The sequence below is a fragment of the Abramis brama genome, assembly GCF_963993115.1.
Source record: "Abramis brama genome assembly, chromosome: 1".
NCBI classification, from domain to species: domain Eukaryota; kingdom Metazoa; phylum Chordata; class Actinopteri; order Cypriniformes; family Leuciscidae; genus Abramis; species Abramis brama.
Window position 1 is genome coordinate 26,094,881 of NC_139963.1, and position 26,580 is coordinate 26,121,460.

Below are 26,580 nucleotides of genomic sequence, written 5' to 3' on the forward strand. Positions count from 1 at the left end.
ACAGTAGTGAAATATGGTAGCCTACTGTTGTGTATAGGGGAAAAGGTAGAGGAATTACTATGATCAAAATACATTTTCGACCCTTCTTTAGCAAGCTAAACATTTTATGACCATATATTTTGTCATATATTTTACATTACATGTTATAAATGTAAATATATTTCACACTTAACATCATATATTTTTGTTATATTTCAGAATATATTTCAAAATTATAAATATAAGTGAACAACAATGCAAATATATTTCAATGTATTTGGAATATATGCCACATACATTTTTGACACTTTAAAATAAATTTCATTATATTTCTTTTGTGTATGGGTTGCGCCTCCATCTTGAAAATACATGTGCCAAAGAGGGACATACCTGGAAATTCAAACTTCGCCTTTCGCGTTTTTAAACTCAGTGGCACCGTGACGAATGCGAGGGGGAGATTACTCACGACTGCCGGCAGATTTTATATAATACGGCCACCGTAGGAGTTAAAACGCCCTCGGAATGGGAGGGGCTAGAAAGTAATATTCAGTTGGTAGTCATAAACAATTTCACCACTAGATGGGAGAAAATCCTACACAGTGTAGCTTTAAACATCAGATTTGATAGTTAAATGTGTATTTGTTAATGAATTCCACACTGTAAAAAATTAAACCGTGATTTTTACGGTAAAAAAACGGCAGCTGTGGTTGCCAGTACTTTACCGTCAAAAATACGGTAGCAACGTTATTGGTTTTACAGACTTAACTTAAAATTTACAGTAATAAACCGTAATTCATTATCTGATATAATGTGAATTTAACGTCCTATTGAAGTATTAATATCTGTTTTGTATCATTGTAATACACTGATAACCAACAATCACAGCATTGATGAGAGTCACATGATCAATCAAAGCTCATCACAAGCAGCTCTTCCACAAGAAATATAATACTAATATAATAGAAGCTGCACAGTGTAATTCACACAAACATTAAACACCATCATGGTAACACACATGAAATTTTAAAAATGCAATAAACATTAATTTAACAACATTAAATGTAACATAAAACCCTAATGTACATAACTGATTAGAACAAACTAAGAAAACTATGAAGAAACATAGTTATTTGAACAAAAACAGATCAAATGTGAAGTGTCACACAGGGAATTGTGGGTTTTTCACTGTAAATTATACAATAGTTGTTGTTCTTTTTCACTTTCAAAAACTGTAAATTTAACGGTATTTTACAGTAAAATTACATTACATGTACCATTAGATCTATCACAGTTATTTACCGTATATAGTACGGAAACTTTCTGTTAACCAATTAACAGTTTTTCACTGTAGCATTTTTACCGTTAAAATCACGATAATTTTTTACAGTGCAATCATTCGTAAATAGGACGCGCGTGCACACTTATTCACAATTGGCATAATCCCCGCCTATGAATTACAACTACTCAAATTACGTGTCCAGGAACGCTGTGGAATCTTGCAGACTCCCTTCTCGGGTTTGGCTCCATTATATTGCATAAATGCAAAAGACACTAATAGGCCATATGCATAAAATAAATATTCGATTAATGTGTGTCCACCAAAGCGTTTTTAGACAGCTGCATGGTGCTTTTCTGAAAACGGCCAGCTGGTGGCACAGCGTTTTTCCAGCTGGGAAACCAATGTGTTACGTGTCTTATTTTGAAGAATATTACTGAATAAAAAAAATGCAGTAACCATATTAACTTTTCTACTGTTGTTCAGTCGTTGTACAAGGAGGATGGTTGGTCGGTGTATTCGTCCCGCCCCTCCTCCATGACGGCTGGGTAAAAAATTTAGGTCAGAGTGGCTTTGAACGATTTACTCAAAAAATCGTTCTGCTCGTGTTTCATGAATGAGGCCCAGTGTCATAAGAGTGATCTCATAACCAGTAAAACTATTGATTTTATAAAACAAACTGTACTTTTGCCATAGTTCTCCTGACCAAAGCTCATCCAAAAGTCCCTTTTTGAACCTTCTCCAGATTCCTTTTCCTCTAGACTGTAATGCCAACTGGGATTTGAGCACCACCATCTTCGGAGAGGCAATGTTTTTAATGCAAATGTCATGTAATATTGAATGTGCGACTGCATCAGTCTTATTTCTGTGACCTTTGAAGCAACAGATTTTGATGGATTGAGATGCGTTTATCCAAAATGTGGCCACCCGTTATTTGAAGTCCAGCGCTTTTGAAAAATTTGAGAAATGTGTTTCTTGTCTTAAAGGTATATTTCATCCAAAAAAGAAAATTCTGTCATAATTTGCTTACCTTTGTGTCATTTAAAAACCTGTATTACTTTCTTCTCTGGAACATAAAATAATATATTTTGAAGAAGGTTGGTAACTAAAAAGTTTTGGTGGAATGACATAAGGGTGCTATTCCGTGTGTGTGTGTGTGTTGCAATTCTTGTGTATCTAACATTTATGTTTTTTAAACTTTTTTTCAAAATAAGCAAATGATGTAAAATGAAGTTAAAGGGGTCATATAATGGTACATGCACTTTTACAAGTTGATTGTACAGAAATGTGTGTTGGCAGTGCCTGTACACAACCATCATATAATGATAAAAATCCATCCAGTGTTTTTTTTTTTAATCTCCTCCCACGCCCCTCCCACGATTGTTAATTGACAGCAGCGTTTCAACACAGACCCGCCCTGAGCGAGCTGTCATCATAGTCCGTCATTGTTGATCCGCTGGAGCAGAATGGCGTCTAAGCGATTGTGGTGTTCTGTTCTTGGCTGTAATAACGAACACAGCATCATTTTGATGTTCCTAAATCCGAACCGCTGAAGACGCAGTGGCTGAGTTTTGTTTTTGAAGGGAATATTCCCCACGATCAACATCAATGCTTTCATGTTTGCGCAAATCATTTCTCACCAGACTGCTTTATAAACGAGGGTCAGCATAAAGCTGGTTTTGCTAAGAAGCTGCTCCTGAAAAAAGGATCGGTACAAACTATTCGTGTTACCTACATGTTACAAGCCTACATTTACCGAAAAAAAGTTTTTCATGACCATTAGCTGTAACATCAATCTGTCAATGAACTAACGTATACATCAGTAAACACATAGCGTTCGTATCTCACTACTCTACCCTGCCAGTACATACAAAGATAGATCAAAGTGACATTACGTTAACCAACCATTCAGAAACGTCCTGTTCGAGCCTTAATTGTCGAACTTCTTCGGGGCCGTCATCTTGTTCCGGGTCCGACTCCGGTTCAAATTTATACGGTTGCACAGATGTGTCCTCAGAGACTGCCATTCTTTCTCCAAAATATACCCTCAACTGTTGTCAAGGCAACACTCCACGTGTGTTGTGTCAAAACGTCCCACAGAACAGAGGGGCGGGGTGAGCAAAGCTCATTATCATTTAAAGACACATGCACTGAAATGGCGTGCTGAAAACAGAGCTGTTTTTGACCAGGTAAAATGAGTGTTTTCTTACAATACTAATGAGAATTTTTAATTAAAGTATATTACAAACTTTTCATTTAGACCCTAAAGAATCATATTAACTTGACCCCTTTAAATAAAACTGTAAATAAACCTTTTTATACTGTACAGACTGTATATTATGGTGCTTTTCCACTGCATGATACGATTCAGCTCGGCTCGGTTTGCTTTTCCACTGCAGTTTAGTACCGCTTCAGAGTGGGTGGGATTATAGACTGCTCGTTAAAGTTGCTGAAAAACTTTTTTCCTGGTCGCAAAATCCGCTCCTCAGCTACCATCGAGAGGAACGTTGGTACCTCATCTACTGACCGGGTTTTTTTCTCAAACAAGTCGTTTATAAAAATATTGCAAACAAAAATTTCTTTTTGTCATTATCATTATCATTATCTATTTGTTCAGTCATTATCTTTTCTTGTATTAGGATAACTTGTATAAGTAATGTGTGTGTGTGTGTGTACCTATATTTTGGGTGCACTGTCTGTAGCAGATATATACCACGATATATATAGTGTCTGTGTATATTAAACTGCAAAAAGACTATTTAAATAATAACCCTGCATGCTCTGCTTGTCTCTGTGTGAATGAATGGCGCAGATGCGCGGTTTCATTTACCTCACACACACACACACACTGAAGCACGAGTGACGCTTGCGCTGTTTTCAGTCTCTGCTGCCTCACGATATGATGACATGATGAAATTCATCTCCAGAGCCACTCTGAGAGTCACTTCATGAGCATTTTACCGTTTAATTTTAGAAAAACTATCGTCATATCATACACACACAGAAACTCAAAGGTCTTCACGGCAACCCGTCAAAATAAAAGTTCGGTTTAACTTGAAGAAATTGACAGAAATAGTTATATTAGGCTACTGTACAGTAGATTTAGCTACGTCTCCATAGGATTTTTTTATAAGCAATATTAACTTTTAAACAGCATGTAGCCTTTAATGCTTATATGTATTATTTACTCATAATTACCATCATAAATAAAGTCATTGAATTGAATTTAATATTTTTTTCAAATAGTTAAATAAAATAGAAAAATAGTTCCAACAGATTTTGCTGTGGTACCGAAATTGGTACCGAGAACCGTAAAATTTTAATGGTATCGGTACCGACTACTGGAATTTTGGTATCGTGACATGACATCCCTACCTGACGTCATGCATCAGTTTCAAAACAACGATGTTCTTTTTGCTCCTCACAGCTCAGAAAGCTAGAATAATTTGTTAATGGCTGTGTAATGATGGTTTTTATATGTTTTTTTTCTGTTAATGACCTGCTTTCAAAATGTCTGCAATGTGCATGGTTGTGGGTGGGTGCACTGCATGAATAAGAGAATATTGTCATATCTCATTCTCCTCCTCCATCTGAATTTTCTTCATGCATTTGGTAAAACAGCCTTCTGAATGTGTGAGTGTTTGTTCCTCATATATTTTGACTGGAGCTAGTTTACACACATGCTCACACATTTATTTGATGATGCAGTACATCAACCTCAGGTGTCAGGGAGCTGATTGACCTGCTAAGTGTGTGTGTGTGCGTGGTGTGTGTGTGTGTGTGTGTGTGTGTGTGTGTGTGTGTGTGTAGCATTAGGTGATTGTGTGTGGGTGTTTGAAAGAGTGCCAGAATTGTATAAAGCATTGTGCCTTTTAGCAACCTTTGTAACGAAAGAAACGTGCACTCGACTTGGTGACAGAAAATTCATTATAGCATAAAATATATCATAAAAACCAGTAAATATTGATGGTTTTACACTTAGTGAACGGAGCAAAGCAACTTAAGTGGTTATTCAAGAGAATCGATTCATGCCTGTCGTTTTTGTATTGTTATGGTTGAGTACGATACCTAAAGACACCGTAACAGATTTCCACAGATACTCATATTCCTGCTTTGTAGGTTTTAAGATTACTTTCAGAGTCATTATCAGTAAAAAGAGGCCTCATTGATACCAGTTCACTAGCATCGTGCCTTCCGCCGCATTCTCTTGAGATGAATAACCGTTTTTCTATCCTAGTTTATTTCTTGCAGGTTAATTGACCTCTCTACTGAGTTTTCTGGATCATTTTCCCTAGTGATCTGTTGTTCATAATGCTCAGCAGTCCCCAGACGTCCTCTCCCTGATCTCACGGACACTCACTTATCACTGAGACACATAAAGCACAGCCCAATCTCTTCCCCCACTGGAAAATATGGCACTGTCAGCGAGCAAAAGAGAGAGAGATAAGAGGCTGTGCAGGTTGATGTTGAGTTATGCTAATGCATACCATCAGCCGGCCGCCTCTTTCACTGTGAGTTTGCTATCCGCTATTATTTGACTTCACTTGCATAATTCTGAATTTATAATGATGTTCTGTAGTGTTGTACAGCTCAAAGACAGGAGACCTGGACAGATCGTGCTCTTCACGAACCTCCATAGTCTATACAGCATCTGTTAGCATAATCAGAACTGGCTGTGTCACTGGATCATGCCTGCTCTTTAAAATGTAATAACTGTTTATCAATACAAATTCAAATTGAATTAGTTACATTATCTGCTTACTAATTAAATAGATTTTAAATAATTGCATATGTGCCAATGACAAGACACCCGTTTTGTATTAATGTAAAATACATCCAATACATGCGTACAGTGATGTACAGATCGTGATTGTTTTTTCACTTTTTCAGTAGATTTTATGTTTTTGAAAGTTAAAAAGAACAGCATTTATTTGAAATCGAAATCTTTTGTAACATTATAAATGTCTTTAGTGTCCCTTTTGATCAATTTAATGCATCCTTGATAAAAAAGAACTAAAAAGTTCTAAGAAAAATTAAACCTCTCTTGAAAATAGTTAGGGTTTTTTAAAAAACTTTTCCTTTTCTTAAACGTACAGTATGTAATTTTGTTCGCCGCTAGGGGTCGCTAACCTCTTACAATAACAAAGGCGTAGTTTGATGACGCAACATTTGCTAAGAATTATGGATCTTGTCGTCAACGTCAAGCCGACCGATCTAATAATGTTTATGGATGAGTAAATACATCGATGCTTTTATCATGACTGTGATATGAAGCAGGTCGGGATTGCTAAGAGACGGCTATCAGCTCCACACGCGACGCGAGTCCCGCGGATATAAAGGAATATGGACATTTCATTCTACCGAACTAACGTTACACGCAAGTGCAGAATTACTACTCACAGGTCAGTTTATTAGACAAATTAAACTTGTGAGGTAACGCAGCACTGTTTCACTTGGTCTAACATTACACTAGCACACTAAACTGCATTTGAATGTGTTGAAATGTATGTGTTAGTTTGTATGTATGAGACTAGCAGTAAGCTAGATCAACATAGATCACGTCTGAGAAAACGAGCGCGCCGCGTCGCTATGAGCGCACTGATCATGTGAAGATTTTGCAGCGGCGCTGAAAATCCAGCGGCGGTGCTGCGCCGCTGCTTTATACATTGTAGGGGAAACACTGAATAACATACAGATCATATTCTAACATTTTATCATTGTTGAACTATATAACATTGATTAGTTTTATGTAAATGTGTTCACCTGTTTAATAAAGTACATAGGAGCGGTCGAAGTCTCGGACGTGGAGCTCTCGTTTATATACCGTCTATGGGAGCTCTCGGCATCTCGAAAACACCGCGCTGATATTGATTCTCGTTTTAGTTCTCCTTTTTTATCCAAAGTCTGCTTGCCATGGTCCATAATGTTTGAACAAAACAACAACAGCGTGCAAATAGACATTGCGAACTACACAGTGCACGTCTGTCGCCTTGGTTACTATCAGAGGGCTCTGGTTGCTATGGCAGTACGAGCGGAAACCAGGGAGAACGCGGATATGACGCCATTGACGGCGACAAAACGGAAATAAAGAAACGGGACGTGTCTTCGAATTAAATTACAAATTTCTCCTGGTTTGAAAGTTGTTGGAAACAGTCGGGATAATGTAAGTACACAACTAAAAAAAATATATAATATAGATATAGTGATTTTTGTTATTTTTAAAGCAAAAAAGTTATATATTGTGCCTTTAAAGCTCCAGTATGTAACTTTTGTATGTGACCACAAGAGGGCGCAGTTTCCAACAATAACAAAGGCGAAGCTTGATGACGCTATGAAGGAGGTGACGATGGGAGATGTCGTTTTTAATGCGTTTTCACCATAGCAATGTATCTAAATGGAATTAATGAATCATGATCACGGATGAGGTAATTTATTCGTTTTTGTATTACCTGTATGTCTGATCATATTATTTTATGTCATCATAATTAATGAACTGCAAGGAACGTGAAATGTTATGCTATATTATCCCGTTACAACATACAGCTATTTGTCAAATGATTTGTTTGGTTTATGTTGTGCAGTTTTACGTTTTTATGGTTAATGTCGTGTTGTTTAACGTGTTCAAACCAATATCTAAAAGTAAATTTGAACGAACATTTGCAAGTAATGACTAAATATATTTTTTAACAACATATCCGATTGTATTTAATTGTACTGCCATAATCTCGGTCACCACACGTGATAAAAAGCCTTACCGAAGTACAAAGAGCAATATAACTTTGTTTATAAGTGCTATTATTGACAGTTGCATGTCTTACCTGTCAATCAATACACTCGCGAGAGCAGAGTCTCTGTCAAGTCCAAGATAGTCGCGCAGCTCTCTCCATCTCGAAAACGCCTGCCGATATTTATCCGGGTTTTATTCCTCCGTTTGTCACACAGTCCGTGACTCCGCGTGTATCCGAATATGGACGCTTTCGTTTTGTTGGCACTTCAATACTCGCCAAAGAGTAATCGTGATCCATAACAGCTATAACCATACAGTCTATGGCAATAACGCTATAACCACCACTTCCGCATTTGACCGTGATATTCCGGTGTGGTGGGTCATATTTTTTATTTTATTCTTTTTTATTCTTTGTCAGACGTCTTTATTGTTTATTGTGATAAGAAAAAAAAACTCAATAAAGTTGTTGTAAAAAAATAAAATAAAAATCCGGTGTGGTGGAATATCCTATCACATGGTCCACACCGGAAAAAAAGGATAGAGCGGACATTGCGTCACTGAGGCGCGACATTTCTTTTCCGGGACGGCCAGTTATTTAAAATCGGAATTTCTCTGAAATAAAAAATCTTTGGAGACTTTTGAGATATTTTAAGTACACAACTGGAGGAAATATATCACACTGTCCAAGTTATTTTCGGAAATTTTATTACAAAATTCCTACATATTGGAGCTTTAAGCGTGGCCACTCTTATGTATTTGACCCTTATTTCAGTATGAGATGGGAAAAGCCCCCTAATAAGGATAATTCAGAGGCTGTATACACAGCAATACACACACACCTCATATGATACAGAAAGTCATTTAACATGGATTAAACTGACGTTATGAAACAGACAGCAGATGTTACAAAGCTATGAAATTTCTTCTTGTCCCAACTGAGTTGAACACACACACATTACACGCGCACACATAGCATGGCCTGAACAAACACACCCAGCTCCACTGGTAATGCCAGCGGCCCTCAGCAAACTTATTAGGGAGAGAGCATGCAGTCAGCCGTTCACACAACTCATCGTGTTCCACAGGGCTGTGTCTCCAAACCAGACAGCATCACTTTAGTGGAAAAACAACAGAAGACTCATCACTCCAGCTCAGCCAGCCTATTACAGATTCATCTGAACATACAACGCCAGTGGCTAATAATGTTACGCACACAACTACCGTAGCTTCCATTTGCTAGATTGAGTTTGAAACTGTTGGCAGACGTTGTATTTTTACTGGCACATCTTTATTGTGTCTGATAGTAAATATTACTGTGGCATTCCAGAGCTGATTTTATCTTCACTTTCACCACTTATGACCACTTACCTTTGATTTGGCTGGAATGAAAGTGGTGTTTACTGCTGAAATCAGACGAACCTTTCAGAGTTTGGAGTGACAAGTGGAATCAGAATAGCAAATTCAAATTTGTGCACCCACATGTGGTGTGTGTGTGTGTGTGTGTGTGTATGTGTATATGTATGTATATATATATGTATATGTGTGTGTATATACACATTTAAACATTTTTGTCATATCTCTGGTCTATTATTTTCCATTTTTACTTTTATTTACTCACATATTACACAATTTACACACATTAAGATAATATTTTTGTGGTGGTGCCTATGTGGTGGTGCCTGTACAAATGAAATGTATTAATTGTATATTTAATAAAATATATGCGATAATAATAATATATTATAATTATTTAAAAAAAAAAATTTAGTTTTACTCTGCCTATTTTTTTACTCCATTCACTCTGACTGATCCGATCAGTAACTGAAGGACTGCTATATTTACTTGACCTGTGGAGGGCGCTCTGTTCAGAAGTTGACCATGTCATGTTGCAGTTGAGTATTTTTGGAGCTCTGAACAATCTGCCCTGCTCTTTGTGCATTTGTTTGTTTGCGTGTGTGAGCAAGAGTGACAGAAATACACATATGTCCCTATACGAGTGACTTTCAGCAGGATATCTGTGCACTGATTGATGTAGTCTCATGGGGAGACGTGGATAGAAGAAATGAAACAAGACACCCGGCAGGACAGCACAGAAGGTCGCTAACATCACTAACAGCCCTGTCCTTGATCCACTACCACTCCTTCAGCTGTGTGTCGAGACGACAGGGTGACCTCAGGGCTCTTTTCAGATATTTAACTAAGACAAATAGGAGCTCAATGAATCTCAACTGTTCCATGATGTCAGCATGACCAACAGTGACAGGGCTCAACAATAATGATTTTGTTCTGCTGGTTTGGACAGGTCTGTATTTATTTATTTTTACTTTCCCTGCCAACATTTTAACTAAACCCCCACAAAAATTATACATTTTATTTTTAACCCTAAAAATAAACTCTCTCACACTGGCCCCTGCCATCCTTATTGTGGAGCTCTGGAGTAAAGAGATTAAAGGTACAATATGTAAGAATTTTGTATCAAAATATCCAAAAACCACTTGCACAGTGTTATATTTCTTTCAATTATGTACTTACATTATCCTAAATGTTTCCAGGAATTTTGTAAATTCAGAGAAATTCACAATTTGAAATAGTTCCCCGTCCCTTGTAACTTGTCGCCTGTCAATGGACGTACAGTAATATCCACGTTATACCTTGTTTCCGCCTGTACTGCCATAGTAACCATAGCGACAGATGTGGACAACTGCGTAATGTTTAGTAGCACACTGTTGTTGTTTGGTTCCAACATTATGGATCATGGCAAGCAGACTTTGGGACAAAAGACAAACGAGGATCAATATTTGCTTCGGGGCAAACTTGGACTTGACAGAGACGCCGCTCTTGCATGTACTTTATTAGACAGGTGAGCAAATGTACATAAAACAAATCAATGTTATATAGCTCAACATGATGAAATGTTAGAATATGATCAGTATGTTATTCTAATGTTGATCTAGCTTACTGCTAGTCTCAAAACAAACTAACACATAGAATAACATTATATCTTTTAACACACTCAAATGCAGTTTAGTGTGACAGTGTAGACCAAGTGTGTGAAACAGCGCTGCGTTACCTCACAAGTTTAATTCGTCTAATAAACTGACCTGTGTGAGTATTAATTCAGCACTTGCGGGTAGTTTGGTAGAATGAAATGTCCTCATTCCTTTATATCCGCGGGACTCGCGTGTGGCGCTGATATCTGTCTCTTATTAGCAATCGCACCCCTGCTTCATACCACAGTCATGTCAAAAAAACATGAATGTATTCACTCATCCATAAACATTATTAGATCCATCAGCATGACGACAAGTTCCATGTATCCGCTTATCACTGCGTCATCAATCTACGCCTTTGTTATTGTAAGTGGTTAGCGACCCCTTGCGGCGAAAAAAATTACATATTGTAGCTTTAAATGGCTGACAGTATCAATGGTACCGTCATTAATGGGACAGCAGTTTCTGAGGAATATCGTTATGAAACTGCCTGGTTACAGTTTATCACCCTGTTTTAAAAACAAAATCCTTGCAGAATCAATCTGAACCAGTATGTTGATTAAATAGTGTTTTGTTTGACTATTTAACTTATTTTTGCATTCTGTTTTGCTTGCCATGTTTGACCATTCATAGTTGGAGTGTTGTGAGTTGGGAGGGGTGGGTTTACAGTGTATTTGGGCAGCAAAGACAGATGTGTGTTTGTGCTCTGTGGTCAGGGAGTGGTGTTTGGAGAAGGAGGCGCAGGATCAATGGGGCCTGTGTGTGTACGGTTCAGGTATACCCTACGTCATGGGTACAAAATGTCCCCACAAAGATGGCAATATCCGAAATCCTTGTCCTTGTTGGGACATTTTTGGTCCCCATCATGAGAAAAAAAAGGTTATAAATCAAAAAAAAAAAGTGAAAATATAAAAATGCAGAAAGTTTTCTGTGATGTGTAGGTTCAGAGGTAGGGTTTGGGTTAGGGGATAAAATATATAGTGGGTACCGTATAAAAATCATTGTCTATGGAATGTCCCCATAAAAAATTAAAACCCAACATGTGTGTGCATGTGTATTTAAAAAAGCTCTAGCATTAGTACATGTGAGGTGTATGTGTATGTGTGTGTGTGTGTGTTTGATAGACAAGTCCAGAGATGGAGTTTGCTATAGTAAGCTAGTAGTGCACAAAATGATATGCTACATGCAAATAAATGTTCTTTAATGAAGAAGCAAATAAAAATTGAGCATTGATGAAAGTTTCATATAAAATGTATGACTTTAACAAACATGCAGGATTTCCAAACTTTCTGGACATTGTTGATGAACATCTCCCCCTAGTGGAGGTCAGTAACACTGCTTTAATCCCCAGAGGTTGTCAATAATGTAAAAAGAATATGTTGTTAATAATATGCATTATCATTCAAGAATTTGGGGTCAGTGGGTTTTTTTTTTTTTTGTTGAGAGAAATTAATACTTTAATTCAGCAAGGAAGCATAAAACTGATCAAAATGGACAGTTAAGACATGTATAATGCTACAATAAATAAATAAATGCTGTTTTTTTTACTTTCTATTCATCAAAGAATCCTGAAAAAATGTGCCATGGTTTCCAAAAAAATATTAAGCAGCACAATTTCTTTAACTATTTGTAATTTTTCACCACATCAGTTTATAATACTCCTTCAATGTGACAAAAAAATTCAAAGTGCAAATTTTTCATGTCGTCTATCAATCGAGTCATAAAGTTTTAATATTAATATACAATTGGAAAAATGTGATTTAAAATAGTTTCAGATGGAGCATTGCATGTCACACTGCAGAACACTTCTGCCACTGCTTGACTTGGCCATTCAGATGCCTAAAATATTTCAGATGAAAGAACTTTAAACTTTTATTCTCTCTTTAGGAATGAAGCGTCCATTTAGTCCTGTTGAAGACGGATCGAATAGACTGACTGAACAGACTGGGCATGAGGGTGTATCCTCTGATGGGGTGGAGTTTACCAGACAGGACTCCCCATCTATAAACCCTCGTCCGAAGCGGGAGCGCAAACACAGGTCGTACACACTCTGTGAAGTGTGCAACATTCAGCTGAACTCCGCAGCACAAGCACAGATACACTACAATGGCAAAACACACCAGAAAAGACTCAAACACATAAACAACAGCAACACAGGTATGATATGTGTGTCTTTCTCTGGTGTTCCTGTCATAATCGGTGCTCAAAGACTGGAGCTTCTAGCTTAACATTATCCACCCAAAATGGATATGTTCTTGGATCAACATCCTTTATTAGTCCTGGAAATGCTTACTTTGAAGCCAATCAGTGCCCTCTGATTTTGAGGATAGTACTGATTGGTTTTTCCGGAGCCAGCAGATGATGTTTATCTTGGAACATGTCCTGCTGGGGTGAATCACGTTGTGTATGTTCTTGTGTATGATTTATTCAAGTAGGACAACATTGCTATCAACAATCAGATTTTAATGTGTTCATATTTGCCACTTTTGGTCCGGTTAGTGAGGCTCATTTGAATAAGTGTTAACGCTGCCATCCAAACTTTTTTCAGAGGGTCTTGGTCTGCTTTCAAATAAACTATGGTGAGGTTTGACTGATATATGAACGGAGATATTCCTGGTGCTGTTTTTAACTCTTTTCTCTTCATGAGTTCTCAGCTGGTAAAAATACCATCATATGTATTAGAGCTGCACGATTCTGGATAAACTGAAAATCACAATTGTGTTGTTTAGAATAGAGGACACTCTGATGATTCTGTATAGACAACTAAACAAAATAACATGTAAATGACTAAAGATTCTGACAAAATGTTAATTGATGCAAATTAATATTTGATTAATTTGAATTATAAAAAAAAAAAAAATCTGACTCACTTATGAAGACCACTTTTTTATTAAGGGGAGACACCCCAGGTGAATAGGGAAAAAAATAACTAATAGATATCAGCATGAAACTTCCCCAGTTGATTACTAACATTAAGATAAATATCTTTTGTATTACAAGTTTTTAGAATATTTATGTTTAAATATGCAAATTAGGTATTGTCTCATTAAATATGCACTAATTTGCATATATTTCCAGAAGAGAAATATGAACATTAGATAAAGCCAGATTCAAAATTCTTGTTTCATTTTGTTGACATATTAGAGTCAAAGGTTTTTACAGAGGGGATTTTGGATATCTCTTTTTATCACTCCATTAATCAGTAAAAACTGTCATACAGCCATACTGTCAAACAGCCATAAAAAAATCCATTTTCGCCCCGTTTTTAGGTATAAAATGTTGCATAAATCAGAATCTGAATGATATATGAACAAACCCCTCTGTAAAAACCTTAAGAATATAGATAGGAATACAACTGGAAAGTTTGGTGTATGTAAGTGCTGCTGAAGTGGAGATTTCTGGCTCAGAGTATGAGAAAAAAAACATTTTGAGAAAATGGCCTTTAAAGATTTGTATTGTAAAAAATCATACTTTTTTAGTGGAAACAACTATTTACAGACACAATATCTTATCAAATCATTAGCAACAACAATACAAACCACCTAAAACACATCAAAACTTATAACACAGCATTTATGGCCTTCAACTGAACAGAACCCCAGTAAAAAACAGTAAAAACACACACACAAACGGTCCCATGTATAATTGGTTAAATGCCCCATTGTACTTTCACAATTGGTTTCTGATAAAAAAAGAAATGACCATATTTGGATCTGACAACATTGTACAAGAGAGAGAGAGCTTTCCAACGGAATATGTGATGACAGGGTGCAGACAGCCAACTTTTGTTGAATTTAAGAGAAATCTACAGACGCAAATAGACAAAGTGTAGTAAAATAAAGACCTAAATGTGTATTTTGGACTTTTTTTCACCACAAGTCTGAAAGAAGACATGTTATTGAAGACAAATAGGCCAAAATCTCAAAATTGACCAGTGAAAAAAACAAACCGATGTTTTTTCCTGCCATGTCTCCCCTTAATGGATGAATCAGCATTTTTGAACAAAACAAATTAATGATTTAATGACAAATACATTTTTTAACAGTCACTTGTTGCCACCTACTGGTGTAACAATGTAATTGATACAGTCTTTATTTGAAGCGTCAAGATGCTTTCAAAAGGTGATTTGTTCTTTGTTGGTCGCTACCGTAGACATCAGTGTTTTTATTCGAACTATAAACTCTTATCCCAGTACTTCTCTGAATTACTGTTACAGAAATAATGATACTGTGGAGTTGAAACGACTGTGAAGCTGTTTCATACCCCTATACATGACAACTGCTCTCAGCCAACGCAGATTTGAATGTTGAAGGTTTAATAGACTTAGCCGAATCACTGTCTTATAGGGATAAGATTGCGTGGGTGGTTGAATCGAGATCGCGATCTTTTAACGATTAATCATGCAGCTCTAATACGTATACACATACTGTTCAATGAGCTCGTTTAGACCAACACACAGCATTGTTTTGTATGTTTGCAAAATATACGTCATCATTTTTATTTTATTTTTAGGTTCAGTTTTAAAAATGACAGTGTAAATGCTATGCAAACCAGTACTGAGTGTATCATTTTCTTTTTTGGTCTGGACCGAAATAACCAAGAGAACCAAACTATCAGCCAATCATTTCCCTCTGGAATTTCAAGGGTTGGTTTGAGCTGGGGATTCCAAACTTTTTGACTCCACAGTCTCCAAATGTGATAATGAACTAAAATATAAAAGGGATATGGGATATGATTAGGATAGCAATGTTGCTTCAGGTCAGGACCAACAAAATATGTTGACCCAGGAACATGTCCAACTTGGCTCAATCATGTAATGCTATTCATGTTTAAAAATTAACACACAATATTATATAAATGCTGTGTGTTGATTTTTTTTGGTAACCTAACATTTTTTCCTAATATTAGTAATAAATGTGTAGAAATTCTTTGCCAGTGCTAAAAGATGCATCAAATTGGTGTTATTGACAAAGTCATACATATGTTACCGGCAAAGTGTGTACTCCGGCATTCTATAGAATGCCTAGGTAATGTATAGAATTAGGTAATGTATTTTTTGCAAAAAACATCAGGAATTCTATACATTGCCTAGGCATTCTATACAATACCGGGATTTCACACTTTGCCGGTAACATATACATGACATGCAAATGGCTTTTAAAACATAATCAACAATCATCATGTTGTCAGCTGAGGTCTGACAGGCATCTCCATGTAATTCATACCCTTAGACCTCATTGTGTCCATCTGCAGTTAATATGTGATTTTGACTCTACTGGCTTTTATGTTTCCATGGTGATGCAGCTTTAAAGCCCAGCTGATAGGTCAGGAAGGAGCATTTCAAAGGTCCGTGAGATGCTGATTGTTGTAGTTATGGTGGTAAAGACGGGGCTGTACGTCTACATGTCGGCCTAGAGATAATTGCAGGAGAGAAAGCGAGGCAGCTGGTGGCAGCTTTGTGTCGTTCAGCCTCATTTCCACAGAAATGGGCGGAGTCAGACAGAATCTTATGATCAGAGGTGGAATTCGTCGATTTATTTGAACAACAGTGAAATAATCCACTAGCACAATTCATTCGTCCTGGCACACAAAAACAGAGCTATGCACAATCGTGCGCAGATAGCAAGCACATGCAAATGCCACACTCCAAATCCAGGCCTACAAACACAATTTTCCTTCTCTTGTAATGCAAATGTGAAATTAAAGCTAACTTCCATGCTGTTGATTCTTACACATAAAAAGACACGCATGCACGGCCAATCATATGAGCAGCAGTCAGACCCACTTCAGGTGCAGGCTCTCATACAAATAGATCATAATTACATAGCAACCAAACATGTTCACCATGGAAATGCTCGACGTGGCGACGCCCCCTTCAGCAACGGGGTACAGGCACTCACAGTCTCGGAGCCAGCTAGATTTTATGCTGTGTGTGTGTGTGTGTGTCAGGGTTTTAGCATGATTCTAAATGGGATAGCTCTATGCCGATCCCATTTGTGCAAGGCGTTTATGGAGAACCTTTGAGATGCATACATGCACACTGTGTGAGTGTGCGTGTTTGCATTCAAGCACAAAGATATAAAGGCTCATTGATTAGCCATTCTGCTAGTGTCCGACAGCATAATAGAAGTCAAATTAAACTGGACAACCTTTCCCATGAGCATACAACAATGCCTGAAGCCTAACCACACACACATACTGTATCGCACATCTGCTTGCATACACATCCCCACATGCACAAAACAGTGACTGACTGATTCAGTACTTGTATATGTGTTTTTCATTTTAAGTGGAGAACACTGTACAGCAGGGTTCAGTATCCAGTCACACAATATAGCAAGTTAAGCATTTAATTAAGCAATAGCTTACATTTTAGGCACAATATCGCCAATTACTTTGTCTATTTTTGTTCCGCCGATAAATACATTTCCAAACGAAGGCAAAGCATCATAAGACGCTGCATGTCTCGGAGCAACACATAGTAGTAGTGTTTCATTCCTGAAAAAAATCTGTTTAAACTAATTATTTGATTGAATGATTAAATGATTAATTCATAAAGACAATCAATTGGGCTGCGGCCGAATATGCTTACTTCCCTACTATATAGTAGTCGAAAAACAGTACGTGAAAGTGTTGTATGTTTGAATTCACAGTATTCATAAAACAGTAGGCTGACCTTCTACTTCCAGAGAGGTTCTGAAGTGTGCAATGGATGTGGCCATGGGAGAGTAGTTGTGAATTGCCGTGAAGCGACCCAGCTGACACTTGTAGTTCAAATGACAAAGCCAACATGGCGGATTAGGTATATCTGGGGTGCTTCTCAATTCTTATTTGTGCATCTTCGTTTCCTTTCCTCGCTTTCTCTCCTCGCGTCTCAGCTCCACCCCCTGTAGGATGAGAGGGAAGGCTGCAAGGAAAGAAAAGGAGGGCGGAGGAATCAAAGGAAAGCTTATTTATACATTGGAATACTTCACAATATTTAACAAAGCGTCACTTCACAGCGTCATCAGCAGCACTCAAAGGATCTGCCCTTATGTTGTATTAGTTTGGTTATTTAAGAAATTCATAATAAATAATAATAAAGCAAGATACCCTGTTGAAATATGTGAGATGTGTGGTTTATATAAACTGCAAAGGTAAAGTATAAATTAAAATGATTGTGACCGATGTGAAGGGGGAGGAGAATTGATACGTGCGTCACATTTTAGTCGATAAAGCTCTTACGCAAAGGATGCACCTGTTTATCCTCACTCATGACTCCTCATGAAGCCTCCTCACTCCTCGCCTCCGTGCGGTGCAATTAGAGAATTGATATGTCCTTCAAGATGGCTGAGCTCGATCGGTTTCCGGGTCATAGGATGGAGGACGGAGGAGCGAGGAGACGAGGAGGGATCTTGAGAAGCACCCCTGGATTTCATTGGTCCTACACTCATGCATACTATATAAAATATACTTTTTTGTCAGTCACAAAGTGCTTATTCAACAAGAAAAAAAATGTCTACCTAGTTTGCTATTTTAGACACAGCCTTGTTTCGTTCCTGAATGAATCGGTGTGCTTGAATGAATCGTTTGAGTGAATTATTCAATGGTTCACTCAGAAAGACCTGCAGAAAGAGTCCGACTCAGAAGCTTGTCTGGGATGCCGCATGAGAACTGTTGTATAATATCAAAGACTATAGATATAGAAAGACGGTTCACTCCTATTATTTATAAATGGGAAAAACTGCAATGCGCAATATGGCAGGATACGTCCCTCCTAGGGGTGTAACAATATATCGTGTCACAATATATCCCGTCACAATATATCGCAATACAAAAATGCAACAATATGTATTGTGGATAGTTCACCCAAAATAAAAATTACTGTATTACATTAAACTACTATAATGTTGAATATAATGTATAAAAATGCAATGGGGGAATATTTGGGGGTCCAGAAAATGTTGATTATTATATAATGTTTTACTCATTAATATTTTTATTCTGGTGTCACCATTGTCCTGTGCATTGGGTTACCAGCACAAAGTCCAAGCCTATTCATTTCCACACCCAATGCAAAATCTAATTTAGCATTTTTAGCAAAAGTACATTTTCTGTTAACCTTTTACCATTTGTCTTAAAATATCGTATCGTGATATGTATCGAATCGTGACACGAGGGTATCGTTACACCCCTAGTCCCTCCTTCTAAATAAAAGTCTTTGCGTCTCTGCAGCTGCCGTTAGAAGCTCCGGTTCCCACAGAAACCTGAGACTCGCACTTAGGACTGCCCGTGTGCATTGGCTGATAGATAAGCTTTTTTAATGCTATTTGAGCATAAGAAACAGCATTTAAGGGACAGTTTATGTCAAAAAACTAAAAATTTAACAAACTAAAAAAACTGCGCCATGGACTTTAGACCAGGTTTTTGTTGGTCAATGGCGCAGTCTATTTCAGTTGCCTCAGAATAGCAACGCGCCAACAGTGCGCCTGAACACACCTCGTTTTCAGACCAGCACGCCATGGGCGCACAAATAGGCGCAAATGCATTTGCTATTTAAACAACGTGGCGCAGGACGAGAAAATGATAACTGCGTCGGGCTGAAACTAGCAAAAAACAGTTGCGTCGCGCTTGGCGCTGCATTGCGCCGGGTGTATGATAGGGCCCATAGTCTTGAATGCCCAAAATAGCTGCCCGGAGGCATTGTAAATATGGCCGCCAAGTAAAAGTCCTTAAAAGGGACTTTAATAATATACAAAGTTTATGAATAAATGAGTGCATTGTATTAGTATACTAACCCCCGGTTTCACAGACATAGCTTAAGATTAGTCCCAGACTAAAGTGCATGTTTGAGCTGTTTTAACTGAAAGCAACTTGCACTGACAGATAATAAAATATGTCAGTGCCATTGTTTTGTCTCAAGATGCACACCAGTAATGTTTTTTTTTCCTAAGGCACTGTTATAAAGGCTACTTAAATGTCCTAACTGAAGTAAGGCCTAATCCTGGCTTAATCTAAACCCTGTCTGGGAAACCGGGCCTATAACTGATATGCGTTCTAGGACTGTAGCATTCTAGAGTTCACTGTAGTGTACTTAAAACATTTTAGAAATCATTCCACTTGTCAGCGATTAAAACTACATTCTAGATTGCCTATGGTAAGACTGGAAATCAATTTTAGAAGAATTAAAGGCATTTGTGTTGGTACATGTTTGTGTGTGTGTGTTTATTTCACTTTCATGTCAGTAGGGAAAGGCAAAAGCCTGGAAACTTGATTTACGGAGACACACACACACACACACACACACACACACACACACACACACACACAGTTACAGTCTTATCACTGCTCACCTTCTGTTGATTCCTCCAGGCCCCTGTACCGAAACCCACATAATCAGCATGACTGCACACACACACACACACACACACACACACACACACACACACACACGCGATATGTGCATGCAGAGGGCATCATGTCTATCTTTTATTTTGTGCCAAAATTAGCTTAGCTTTTAATTTTTAATTTTTTTTGTGTTTGGATTGTATGCATATATAAACATTTGCTAATAAGACTGTACTGTTTAAATCCCTCAGAGCATCTGCTTTTGTCCACACTGTTAACGGTCCACTCTAGCTGACAGACCATTTTACCTCACCCCATCCATTTTAAAACATATTTCCCCTTCTACCCTTTTCTCTTTATTTTCCAACTCTTCTCTCTCATTCTTCATTTCACCTCATTCTTATCTGTCCTTCCCCTTATCTCAATACCCTCACCAACCTAATCCCCAGAAAGGTGCATCATGGGTATGTTAGGTAATATGACTGCTGAGATTGGCAGTCTTTTCTCAGGCTGCCCCTGGACAAATGCACTAAATAGTGGTACATAGTAGTTCTGCTGTGCATGTGTGAGTAAAGATCAGTCTGCTAACACAACAATTTCAGCTTCGATCCCAACTAAGAGCTGAAAAATTTTGAAATAAATACTTTTCCAAAACCCGTAGGCCACAATTATTTGCACCCTTTTATTTAATACTTTCTGCAACCTCTTTTTGCCAAGATAACATCTCTGAGTCTTCTCCTATAATGCCTGATGAGTTTGGAGAACACCTGACAAGAGATCAGAGACCATGCCATGGGATGGTCATGGCAGAAGCTTCATTTTGTACTCAGTGACACATTTTTTTGTTGTTTTTGATGTTTGTTTTGGATCGTTGTCCTGATGGATGATCCAACCATGACCCATTATAAGATTTCTAGCAGAGGCCGTCAGGTTTTGATTTTTTATCTGTTGGTATTTGATAGAAGCCATGATACTATGTATCTGAATAAGATGTCCAGGACCTCCAGCAAAAAAAATAGGCCTACAACATTAAAAATCCAGCAGTGTATTTAAATGTGGGCATGGGGTACTTTTTTTTATCCCTGTTTGCACCAAACCCATCTGGTGGGTTTTCTGCCAAAAAACTATTCTTAAGTTTCATCTGACCATAAAATCCGGTCCCTTTTGAAGTTCCAGTCGTGTCTGAGAACTGAATGTGCTGGAGTTTGTTTTTGGATGAGCGAGGAGCATTTTTCCACATGTTGTTTGGGAACCCTCCCAAACAACGTGTGGCGATGCAGGGGTTGTTTTAATTAGGGCCCAAGCCCTGAAAGGGCGAAGGCCCTATTGTTTCCGGAAGGATTATTATTATTTTTTTATATCAAACCCGCTTGCATGAATTAATATGAAAATCGGTACACATATAGATCTCATCGGGCCGAACAACTTTCCCTCGGTCAAGTTTTACGCCAGCCCAACAGGAAGTCGCCTATTATGGGTTGTTTGAAAAACGCATGCTGTGGAATTTGATGTACTCCTCCTAGAGAATTCATCCAATCGCCTCCAAACTCGGTCAGCATGAAGTCAAGACATTGAGGATGCTAAATTGCGGACGGATTTTTGATATCTTGAACGGTTTGGCCGTGGCGGGGACACGAATTTATGGCGAGAAAAGAGAAACACGAAGTGGTATAACTTCTGCATACATTAACTGATCTTGATGAAACTTCAGCAGTGTGTTCGTAGTAAGAGGCCGATCAGATGGATGTAACTATTGTGAGTCAAAGTTATAGCGCCACCAACTGGTAGCAGGAAGTGTGTCACTTTCAAAATGTTTTTGACAAAAGTGGGGGGGTTACTTTTACCCACAGTTACAAAAATCTGTACGTATATTGGTCTCATCGAGCCGGACAACTTTCTAATTTACAGTCATTAGCTCCGACCAACAGGAAGTCAGATATTTTGGTTTGAATGTAGATTTTTTTTGATATTTCATACTCTAAGTTTTTAGCTACTCCTCCTAAAGCCTGGTTTATACTCGACGCGTCCACACGAGCGCGAAGGTGCGCGCGGCAAAAATGACGTCATTGCGGTGTGGGCGGTCGTGCGCGTTGGGTTCGCAAGACCCAATTTCGCCTGGCGGTGTGCGCGATATTTTTTGTAACAACGCGCGCGGCGCGCATCCGAAGATGAACGACTTCGAGCCGAATCTGGCCGAGCTCGAACGTCTCACCACACCGGCACCCAGTTTGCACGTCTAAATGAGTTGATTACATTTAAAAAATGAGCATACAATAGCATAAAAAGTATTTTTAATGAACATAAAGGTCCATGTTTAATAAAAATGTTCACGAAACTTAATGAAATGTTTAGTGAAATTAGAAAATATGTAAGAGATTAATTTAGTTCTCATATCCATATATTTTGTTTTATTGTCACAAGTAATAATCTCAGGGTTTACTGGGTTTTACATGATTCTTTTTGTAGTGTGGTATTGGTAGTGGTGTAAAATAAACATTGTCACGTGTGTATAGCTTTCTTCTTCTCACCGCTGATTCCTGATGGTTTAGAGGACAATTACTCGAGTCGCCCCCTGTCGTTTCAAAGAATAGTACAACGGCGAGCGCGTCAAGTATAAACGCCTCGTCCGTTTGCGGAGGTGCGCGCGCAGTCTGCGGAGACTCGCGCTGCGGAGCCAGGCGAAAGTATAACCAAGGCTTTAGTGGTTTATTTTATTCACACCAAACTTTTTCAACATGATGAAAATACATTATGATGCTAAATTGTGAACGGATATTAAATATCTCAAACGGTTTTGCTATGGCGAGGGTTTAAAGGAATGTCAAAAAAGGAAACACTAAAAGCCTCATATCTTCTAAAAATGTAATTGTACACCATTTATTTCTATATAAAATTATACAAATATCAGAACTAAACCCATTTTATTCTTTTTTTTTTAAATTTAAGAATTATGTTTAAGTTAAGTTTAAAAACAGCCAGAATAGTTGTTTAGTCCAAAAAATAAATAAATCAAGTCATTCATAGTGCTATGCTGCCCTCTTGTGTTCAAAATCAGGTAGGCCTATTGTATTTATATATAAATATGTTAGGGTTGTGAGGGTTATTCAGACTTGTGACACATTGTGTGACACATTTTTGCGCATGTGAAAAGGATAATTTTTCCCTTCAATATTGGAACGTGAGTGAAGTACTAAGTGACAAGACAGAGAATATTACTTGTCTGATATATATATATATATATATATATATATATATATATATATATATATATATACAAATAAATATAGCTGCGAGCAGCGATGGAGGGCCCAAGATGGTGACACCGCCACCCCGGTGCCTTTAGTGTAACTAAAGGCACCAGGGTGGCGGTGCCACCGGCTTGGGCCCGCAATCGCTGCTCGCAGCTATATTTATTTGTATATATATATACACTGTAAAAAAAAATTACATCCCCAAGTCAAAGATTTCAAGTGACCGATAACATCTAAATTTTTCAATTAGTCTGACGTATTATTTCTCATTGAGCCAATGTTAACAGACTATTGCAACAAGAATTTCACTTGGGCCAATTGAAAAAATTTGATGTTATCAGTCACTTGAAATGTTTGATTTGGGAGGTTTGGAAATTTTTTACAGTGTATATATATATTTTTATTTTTATTATTTTTATTTTTTTGACCCCAAGACTCAACTAATCTCTGCAATTCTCCATCTGTGATCCTTTGAGAGTCTTTGGCCACTCAAACATTCCTATTCGCTGTGTGCATTAAGACAATATAGACACTTTTCCTCTTCCAGGCAGATTCATAACATCTTTAGTTGATTTGAACTTTTTAATTATCGCCCTGATTGTGGAAATGGGAATGTTCAATGCTTTAGCTATTTTCTAATAGCCACTCTCTATTTTGTGAAGCTCAACAATCTTTTGCTGCACATCAGAACTGTATTCTTGGGTTTTACTCATTGTGATGAATGATTAAGGGAATTTGGCCTTTGTGTTTCCTCATATTTAAACTCCTGTGAAACAAGAAGTCATAGCTAGACAATTTCATGTTCCTAGTCACCCTGGTGTGCTAATAAATGTAAATATTAATGGGAATATACTTCAGAGATATTTTACTCATAAGAAATTCTAGGTGTGCTAATAATTGTGGCCAACATGTTTTGAAGAAAAACATTTATTTCATAATGTGACTTTTCCCCCCCCACTTTCAATTATTTGATTTCAATGAAAGGTTAGATTTTTGCGAAAAACAATGCAGATTTATTTTTACAGCCATCTTTGATCATATTTACCAGGGGTGCCAATAATTCTGACCACAACTGTATGTATTGTAATAGTAACTATATACAATTTTATTAAATTACTACATTTGATCATTGAAAAATATTAATCAATTTATTAATTATTTATAAAATAGTTACTTTAAATGTCATGGCCATATTGGCCATATTGTCATCAGCCACCATGCTCTCTTGAAATTGGTATTTGCATTGGTTGTTGAAAAACCAAATTACTAATGGTGACCTTTAACAAGTACCCTTAACCTGAAGAATCTTCAAGGGTATAGAATTGTGTGTTGTATTGTGAAGATCTTTGAATGAAAGACGTCTGCTAAATAGCATATATACGCATGTGTGTGTGTGTGTATCATTTATACCAATGTTTTAGTGAACACATGCTGGTATTTTTTGGTACAGTGCTTCATCTGTGTGTGTTGTGGATTTGTGTTTTGCATGTTTATGCTGGTCCAGCGTCTGTCTTTCTCTGTCTTTCATGATGTCCGTCTCTGGTCTCCTCTAATGCAGCATGAGGTATTGGATTATAGTGACTGTGTGTGTGTGATTTATTAAAGTCTGAAATTTTCTGCATGAGTGTGTCTGCACAGCTGCGTTTTTTCTGCCATTCCAAAGTACCTCTCTCTCTCTCTCTCTCTCTCTCTCTCTCTCTCTCTCTCTCTCTCTCTCTCTCTCTTCTTCCGACTTTCCTCTTTTATCACCATTTTTCGTTCGATTATTCACAGCTTCTCTCTTTCATCATTTCACCCTATTACTCTTCACTTGGTCTCTTGTCAGTTCTCTGAGAGCAAGATGGAAGAGTTTACTAGTCTGTTTTTCTCTGTCCAACAATTTTTTTCTTTAAAGATGATGTAATTTTTGTGCCACTATAATAATGCCACAAAAATAATGATTTAATTTTGATGAAATGAAATAATAACAACTTATACTTTTTCTTATTCTAGAACGTTTGAATTGTTGGTAAAACTGCTGTGTGTGATTTCATTGTATTTATTTATTTACACCATCAAACAGAATTTCTACATTTATGACATTCCTACTGCCCCCTATCTGCGATTGGTCTGTCAAACAGGTAGCCCCGCCCCAAACTCACACCATTGGTTGATCCAGTGCTGCTGGGTTGGGCCACTGCCAACAAACAGCAAAGCTTTTTACAGTCTTCAGGAATTCAACAATAGCTTACTGTGCACAAAAAGTACAGCATTTTAATGGCACAAAAATATCACACGTCTGCTTTAATGTAGTGTCCTGTACAATTGCGGATTATTAAGATGTAAAACTAGAGGTCGGACAAATGAAGCACAACGCACACACACAAAGTACAGTATATGGATTCAACCTTGGAGCACATTCAAGCATGAGGAGATTTTACAGCGTAACATTTTACCAAAGGAACGTCACATTCGGTTCAGAGAGAGACACTGGGTCTTTCATTGTTATTCATGTATTAATTTATGCACGGGTAGTGAGCGAATAGGGCTGTAATATGCAGATGAGTTAGTGTTTCATGATGGAAATTTTCCGGTTGGCTGCTCCGGGTGGCTGCAGTTAATGATAAAGTATGGCAGAACGACAGGAACAGAGGGTGAAAGAGACAGAGAGAGGGGGAAGTAGTATTTATTACTAAAAAAATCACAGTGGCATTAACATCATCAACATCAACATCATGGCTGTTGTCATCAGTCTCCTCATCACCGTCATCATCATCATCTGTGTTTTAAATCACAAGGGCATATAATGTGTCCTGTCAGCAACTCTGCCAATGATTCCCTAAACCGACAGTGAACAAATCACAAACGCCTTTCTCACTCCACTCTATTACACGTTACCGTTCATCAGTGTGTATGCAGTGGAGTTTGTGTGCGAGTGTCTTTCTTGACATCGAATTATTTTCCCAATTATACATATGGCTGTTCTCATGTTTTAGCTGCGCAACAACTCTTTTCATGCAGATGAAGAGGAAGGACAGAGAGCGAAATGTC

The 26,580-nt window shown here is 37.7% G+C and overlaps 1 protein-coding gene across 2 annotated transcripts in view; it reads left to right on the top strand.

Annotated features, from left to right (window-relative positions):
• Positions 1–26,580, top strand: part of znf385c (zinc finger protein 385C) — a 106,741-nt gene that overhangs the window by 22,077 nt on the left and 58,084 nt on the right. For both annotated transcript variants that reach the window (XM_084124974.1, XM_084124975.1), the window contains exon 2: positions 12,860–13,129. In XM_084124974.1, the coding sequence (XP_083981100.1) occupies positions 12,860–13,129 (270 nt within the window). The remainder of the gene's footprint in view (positions 1–12,859; positions 13,130–26,580) is intronic.